The sequence below is a fragment of the Calonectris borealis genome, chromosome 5, assembly GCF_964195595.1.
Source record: "Calonectris borealis chromosome 5, bCalBor7.hap1.2, whole genome shotgun sequence".
NCBI lineage: Eukaryota > Metazoa > Chordata > Aves > Procellariiformes > Procellariidae > Calonectris > Calonectris borealis.
Genome location: NC_134316.1, coordinates 44,863,792 through 44,871,231, shown reverse-complemented (window position 1 = coordinate 44,871,231; position 7,440 = coordinate 44,863,792). Strand labels below are relative to the sequence as shown.

General features: G+C 55.3%; 2 protein-coding genes across 8 annotated transcripts in view; both read left to right on the top strand.

The window, feature by feature from the left end:
- Positions 1-363: 363 nt before the first annotated feature.
- On the top strand, positions 364-5,835 carry HARBI1 (harbinger transposase derived 1). The gene is made up of 3 exons (XM_075152224.1): positions 364-574; positions 1,074-1,806; positions 2,389-5,835. Exons 2-3 carry the CDS (start codon positions 1,137-1,139, stop codon positions 2,763-2,765), a joined length of 1,047 nt encoding a protein of 348 aa, XP_075008325.1. The 5' UTR covers positions 364-574; positions 1,074-1,136; the 3' UTR covers positions 2,766-5,835.
- Positions 5,836-6,099: 264 nt separating this feature from the next.
- The window catches only part of AMBRA1 (autophagy and beclin 1 regulator 1), a 135,052-nt gene continuing 133,711 nt past the window's right edge, over positions 6,100-7,440 (top strand). For 3 of the 7 annotated variants that reach the window (XM_075152204.1, XM_075152206.1, XM_075152207.1), the window contains exon 1: positions 6,100-6,281. The gene's annotated coding sequence lies outside the window, so the exon portion shown is untranslated. The remainder of the gene's footprint in view (positions 6,282-7,440) is intronic. The other 4 variants (XM_075152201.1, XM_075152200.1, XM_075152202.1 and 1 more) reach the window with 3 other exon arrangements.

Sequence of the window (7,440 nt, the reverse complement as noted above, 5' to 3'; positions counted from 1 at the left end):
TCCCGGCGCTTCCGAGCCCCAGAGGCCCCGCGGTCGCCCTGGGGCTCCGGCCAGCGCCCCTCCTCCTCCGCCTCCTCCTCGGTCCCGGGCCCCGGCGCCCGGGCCGGCGGGGGTCTCGCTGCCGGCCGGCTCCGCTGCGGGTGTCAGCGCCTGTAGGGGTGCGAGGCCGGCGGCGGGGGTCGGGCTACCACTGCCCTCAGAGCCGCGGCCTGCGCCGCGCCGCCGCCATCGCCGCCGCCGCTGTTTGTTTTCATCCGCTGCGGGCGGGCGGGGGGAGGGAGGTGCCTGGGCGTCCGCGGCGGCACTTTCCACACGGAGCCGCCGCCGCTCCCCGCCCACCCGCGCCGCCCCGGGCCGGCGGGCCGGCAGGAGAAGGAGCCGGGGCCGTGATAAGAGGGGCAGCGCCCACCGCCGCTCCCGCCGGGGGCCCCTTGCTGTGGCGAATCTGCCGCGGGGACCTCGGCGGGGTAGCGGTAACGGCGCCGCCCGCCGCGGGGGCCGGGCCGGCGGGCAGCGCGGCGGAGGCCGCGGGTTCCTCGGGGGCGGGGGACGGCCTGGAAGCGGCCGCAGGCCGGTAAGGGCCGAGTCGGCGGCCGGCGGGGGCGTCCGGGCGCTGCCGACGGGGTCGCTTCGCTGCCCCTCAGCGCGCAGGGGCGTCCGGCAAGGGCAGGGCCCGCCGGGCCCGTTTTCACCCGCCCGACGGCAGCGGGGCGGGGGGGACACACCGACACACACGGCTACCGGCGGTTCGTGTCTCTGCCATTCCGGGTGCGAACGTGGCCGGGTCGGCGGCGGCTGGGGACGGTTCCCCAGCGCGGGAAGCGGGCTGCTGTGGTGCACCAGCCCCCTCCCCGTCACGGGACGTGAATTCCTGTCAGCGCCGGGCCCCCTCCCGCCAGGCAGGGCTGGGGAGTTGTCAGCTCCGCGGTGAGCCCCCCTGCTTCGACCCCCGTGCTGTTAAAAGCAGATAGAAAGAAGTAAAAGGATTTGTTGCGTGACCTGAGTGGTAACGGAGTCTGAAAGGCTGACCGGTAAAAACCATGCTGAGTCTCCTTCCCCTTTGGTTTGTGCAGGTGAAGGCTCTGGGGAAAGCTCTGTAACAGCAGAGCCCCAGAGGACCCCCCCGGCCGTTAGCCATGGCCGTACCTATTGCGGTTCTTGACTGCGACCTCTTGCTCTATGGCCGCGGACACAGGACTCTGGATCGCTTCAAGCTGGAGGATGTCACGGATGAGTATCTAGTATCCACGTACGGCTTTCCCCGACAGTTCATTTACTACCTGGTGGATCTCCTGGGAGCCAGTCTCTCTCGCCCTACGCAGCGGTCCAGGGCCATCAGTCCAGAGACGCAGATACTTGCTGCCCTGGGTTTCTATACCTCCGGCTCCTTCCAGACTCGCATGGGGGATGCTATTGGCATTAGTCAAGCCTCCATGAGCCGCTGTGTTGCCAATGTAACCGAGGCATTGGTGGAAAGAGCCTCACAGTTTATTCACTTTCCTGAGGATGAAGCCACCGTTCAGAGCCTGAAGGATGACTTTTATGGGCTGGCAGGCATGCCGGGAGTGCTGGGGGTGGTTGACTGCACCCACGTGGCAATCAAAGCGCCAAATGCTGAGGACCTGTCCTACGTGAACCGAAAGGGTCTCCATTCTCTGAACTGTCTGATGGTGTGCGACGCCAGGGGAGTCCTCCTGAGTGCAGAAACGCACTGGCCCGGCAGCCTGCCCGACTGCACGGTGTTACAGCAGGCAGCCCTTACAAGCCAATTTGAAACTGAGCTACATAAGGATGGCTGGCTACTTGGTAAGTCAATTTTTCATTGTTGTTTTCTGTGGAAAGTCTATTATATCTTGGTTCCTCTTTGAATCTAGAGCCTCTGGGCACAAGTGGTACATTTACTGCTGATTGCTTTCCTGCAAATTCCTTGAGATTTGCGATTCAGTTTGGACGATCATTCTCTTAGAAGTCTAGAACAGTAATTTCCAATCTCTGCTTTATACACTCTGATTATTGTATGTATGAGTGTACATTCTTTCTGTTAAGACCTTGTTTTCCTACACGTTTCTAAGCTGACTTATGCAATTTTTAATTCTAGTCCAGCGGTATTACAGACTGTATACGGTCTTTCACTGTATTATGTAGTAAATGAATTCTCTTAAAACTCTTCCGTGTTCTTCCAGGATTTCCCTGTGTAAAACGGAATGTCTTTATTTTGTTGTTTGTCACATTTGTAAATCTGAGTTACATGTTTTCTCATGCCTTCTGTTTTAGCCACAGAAATAAGTTATTCTGTATCTGCAGTACCAGAAAACCGAGGGTGAAGAGCTGCAGTCTGTGATTAACTGTAGGTATGTAACCTGTCCTCCTCCTTTCCGCTGCCAACAGGTGACAGCTCCTTCTTTCTCCGAACGTGGTTGATGACCCCTCTGCATATCCCCGAGACACCTGCGGAATATCGTTACAACATGGCGCATTCTGCCACTCACAATGTCATTGAGCGGACGTTCAGAACCATTCGGTCGCGTTTCCGCTGCCTGGATGGGTCCAAAGGCACCCTGCAGTATTCTCCAGAGAAATCCAGCCACATCATTCTGGCCTGCTGTGTGCTCCATAACATCTCCCTGGAACACGGGCTGGACGTGTGGTCTTCCCCGGCCACAGGACACATGGAACAACCGGAAGAAGAGTACGAGCAAATGGAATCAATGGACTCGGAAGCCTGTCGTATTCGTCAGGAGCTTTTACTTACTCATTTTAGCTAATGTTGTGACAGAGGGAAGGCTTCTAACGGTTCATCTGGGAAGATATACAGAGAAAATATGCCACTTCTTCTTCTTTAAGTTTGTGAGGACTAAGCAGACGTGAGACGAGGAGAAATTTTACTCTCTTCATTTCAGGCAGTGTTCTGAATTTCTCTCGATCTCTCCAGAGATGCAATTTAATTGCTAAATTTTTACTGTTGTGATGCTTATAGAGTCCCCTTTCATCTGATTTAGAGAACAATGGCTAATGTGACATCAGTGCAGAAACTTGGGAAATTGTCTTTGATAATTATGAAAAATCTGTAAGCCTCGCACTGTTTTACAAAGCAACAGTTCTATGCCACTGTGTAACCCAAAACATTTATGATCAATTTGTGTGAAATACTGTTTAAAAATCAAATTTCCATGTGGACTCATGTCTACCCTGAATTCATGAGCAGCAAAGCAAACATTTACCTTTTCGCTTGCAGATCTAAATTCTTGCTAAATACCGTTTTGCACATCTTGCAAAACCCAGCGATTCCTCTGAAAGCCGACAGCTGTGTTCTGCGAGGAGTCTGGCTTTTTGCTGGGTACTCACTGGTGCTTGCACGTACCTAGAAGGTCAAGAAGGGCTGAAGGTTTCTGCTTTCCCAAACAGACTGGGGGAGATGTTAAGCTGTGGCTGACTCTGTCAGTTACTTAACAGATATTAGGAGGTGGGCTAGTGAAGGTAGGTCTAGTTCTCACTAGGTATGTCTGCCACAACACAAATTGCCAGTAACTACTCATCTTGTTGGCTGCTGTAAAAGAAATGCCGAGGACTGGGTCACAAAAATCGAACTGATTGCAAAAGTTCTCCGTTTAGATCAGAGCTGAGGTACAGCAAGGCTGCTTTACCACTTCTGGCAACCGACCTATTCAGTGGAAAAAGACGACTAATGCACGCAGTTGTTGCTGGCACAGGACTGGAAATGCCTGGCAATGTTCTCGTTCCAAAAGATGGAAGTGTTTCCAAGGATCTCTTGAGAACAGTCTGAGAAAATTTTGTTTCTTAGATTTTATTGTTTACTGGGCAGTAAATGAAACAAAAGTGGTAGGGAATGCAGAATGCTGCAAAAATGCAGCTACTGAAAGTAGCAGTGCAACCATCTGGCACGGCAGGTCTGTTCTTTTAGAGGAAATGAGCCTGGATCATGCCCCACATTTGAAGAATAAGAAAGTATGGGACACGTTCCTAAGTGTAGGATGAAGATGCAGGATTAGATACAGTTCTGTCAGGTTTGCAATGGCAGTAAGCATTTACTATCTTATAGAAAACCAAGCATGCTTTATGATGTATAAGCAGCACGTTTTCACAAGCCTTGATGAGAACTGTAACATAATATGTACAACAATCTGAGATGTAATTCTATTTGCTTTACACATCTTCCCATGAAGTATCACGTAGGAACTACTATTGCTCACTGGCAAAACCCCTGCTCCTTTTACTTAGGAAGAAGAGACAAGCAGTGTTTTCTTAAAAAAGCATTTGTTTCTTAAAAAAGCATTTTTAAGGTAAGAGCTGCTGCTGTATATGGTGCCTGATGGCTCATAATCCTATCTGACAGACTATGCTAAAAATACTGATCTTTAGACCTAAATGCCAGCAGACACTGAATGAGCGGCGTGGGTGACGCTAAGGTCAAGTGAGACTCGGACACGTGTAGGTACAAACGCTGCCACGTAACGATGAGCTGGAGTTTCTCAGCTTATGCTATGAATAGCTCTTCTCAGCGTGTGCCGAGACCAGAGTGAACTCAAAGTGGAGGCTTTTCCTGGAACACGTTTGCTGCTGGGTTTTTGTCTTCCTTCAGCCACTGTCACCTTTGGTAGAGTTTTAATTTCAAAACTGATCGCACTGCTTATCAGTTTGGGCAAAACCTGCACCAGGCCGCACCAGACAAGGCCAATCCGCTCATCAAAACGACTGTTCTTCCTTGAGTCCGATGTCAGTACCCTTCAGTTCACTTGGGAAATGGAACTTCCTCATCTGGAGACGAGTTTGCCCCATGTACTCCTACGCAACTTCTTTCAAAAAGATTCACCTAGACTTTTCTCTTTTCCCTCGGGTTTAGACAATATTTAAATTTGACAGCTTGAGATTCATGTTTCTTTTTTGCTTTCTTGCTCCTCTGTACTTTCACCTCATCTCGCCAGCTGCATTCTGGAGAACTTACAAATCTGTGCATTGTCAGAACCTTGAAAAGTAAAGTCTACCCTGACCGTGTAATTTCTGATAAATCTCAGTCATGTGTTGGAGGATGACAGTGACTGACTGTCCAAGGTATTCTCAGTTTTCTTTACTTGACTAAATTCCTTGTAAAATCCCATCACCAGCCCTTTTCAGTTTTCCTTTAGAACACCTCCTCGAAGACTGTCTAGCTGTGCTGCAGGCTGCCTTTGCTCCCTCCGATCCCGTGTATTACAGCAAACCTCAAGCCCTAAACATCACCTGTCCGGGCCTTTTTTCCCCTTGCCGACTTACTGCTGCAAAGCGCCCTGGCTCGCTTAGATTTTCCTTCCAACCGCCAGGTCCCTCCCGAGGCTCCCGCTTCTCCGAGGCAGATGAGGGAGGAAGACACGGCACCCCGTACTCCTGCCTCCCGAGGGCCTCTCCTCGCAGGGTGCCCCCCTTCCAAAGGGGCTGCGTCTCTTCACCGCCCGCCACGTTGGAGATCGATACATAACAATAAATATTAGCGCTCTGCTATTTCGGGAGAAGAATCTTCTCGGTTACATCTCACCCCGCACCCTTATCTTTTTCTCTCTAAGCGTGTTTCACGCTGATACCACCTCTCTTTTCTTGCCTGGTTTTAATTATATTTTTTCCACTCTGTATCAGTCATGAGGGGGAAAATAAAAAAGATGCGTGAGACGTGGAGAACGTGCTGCGGGTGAGATTTAAAAGAAACAGTCTCCGCGGGAGAGGGAGCCGGGCGCTGCCCGCCCGAGGCTTCCCCGCCTCGGGGTAACGGCCCGGTGCCAGGCCCGGCACGGCCTCGAGGGGCTTCGCGGGGGCAGGCCGAGGCCCGCCCGCCACACCGCGATTTTTCCCTTCACCGGGTGCCTGGCACAGCGCTGGCTGCCCGCCCCGGCCCCCGCCCGCAGCCGCCCCGTCCGGCGGCGAGCCCCGGGCACCCGTGGGCGCGGGGAGGCGGCCAGGCCCGGCACCGGCCCCTCGCCGCCCTCCGGGCTCGACTCGTCTCGCCTGCCCTCCGTCGCCCCCGGGCGGCCGCGCGCAGAGCAGCGCCGCGCCGCGGTGGAAGAGCTCTTCGCTCGGCTGGGGCGGCCTGGCGGCGTTCTAGCTTCGGCTGCTCGGGCCTTGGTACCGCTCTCGGCGCCGCTCTTCGGGTCCGGCTCGGCGCTCGGCTGGCTCGCCTGGCCGGAGCTCGGAGAGGCGGCGGCGACGACCGAGCACTGGGGGCCGCTCCTTCCGGGCCCGGCCCTGGCCCCGGCCCCGCTCCGCTCCGCCCGGCCCTGGCCCTTCCGCACCAGGTAGGCTCCGGGCCTACGCGCTCGGCCCGGCTCTAGGCCAGGGCCGCGCCGCCGCCGCTCCCCGGGCGGGCGGGCGCGGCCGTCCCCGCGGCGGCGCCCCGGAAGGTGGCGGGCACCTGCCCGCGCGGGGCCGCCGGGCCGCGGCGGGCGGAGCGGGGCCGGGCCGGGGAGGGGGCCGGGGCTGGCTGCCGGGGCCTTTGTTCGGGAGCTCCGGGACTGCGGCCTGCGGCGGGGGGAGCGGGGAGGCTGCCGTGGCCACGGCGGGCCGCGCTGCCCCGGGCCGGCGGGGTCGGGCCGGTGCTGGGGGACGGGAGGGCGGGGAGGCCTCCGAGGAAAGCGGCTCCCGAGTCCCGGAGAGCTGCCCCTGCCCCGCGGTCCCCCGCCCGGCTGAGCGCTCCTAAAGCCCGGCTTTTAAAATCCGAGCCTGGGTGCCTTGAGCTGCCCTCCCCGTCGCCCCCCGCCCTCCTGCTGCGCCCGCAGGGCCGGCCGGGGCTTCCACGCACCCGCGGTCTGGGCAAGGCCGGGCTGCCTTGTGGGGCTGCTGTTTTGAAATAATAAATTGTTGTTGTTGTTTTTTCCTGGGCTTAGCCAAATAAAATGTGAAGTAAGTGTGGTCTTCTCTCTCTCTCCTTCTGCTTTTCATCGTGCGTTGCAGGACGCTTGCTTGTGTAAGTCGTATTTTTGCCTAAAACGCATTCATGTGTGCCTCTGGCACGATGACACTGGGCTACCTCTTTTCTTGTGAGGGAGCGCACCCAGCTAATGCACGAGCTATAGGAACGGTTTTGTTCTCACCTACAGTATTCCTCCAGACAACGCGTCAACTTGTGTAGTGTTCGCTGAGGTTTTTGAGATCATTCTGATCGTGTCAGTACCGTGCTTTTCCACTGTCTGCGCAAAGCAATTTTTGCAACAGGCTTCCTGCACTCTTCAAGAGATGTTTTAGATGGTTACGCAGAATTTTTCCCAATGCACGCTTTTACGGTATCGTTGTGTTGTAAGAGGCCGATTCAAGAGTAGCTATTGTCTAGGTGCAGGCTAGTCCTCAGGAGGATCAGCTGTATGAGTGCAGAGTCCGTAGAAATATGTTCAGGAAGAGCGCTCAGTGCTGCTCCATTTTCTCCTCCGTATGAAATGTTCTTAGATGTCTATATAAAAA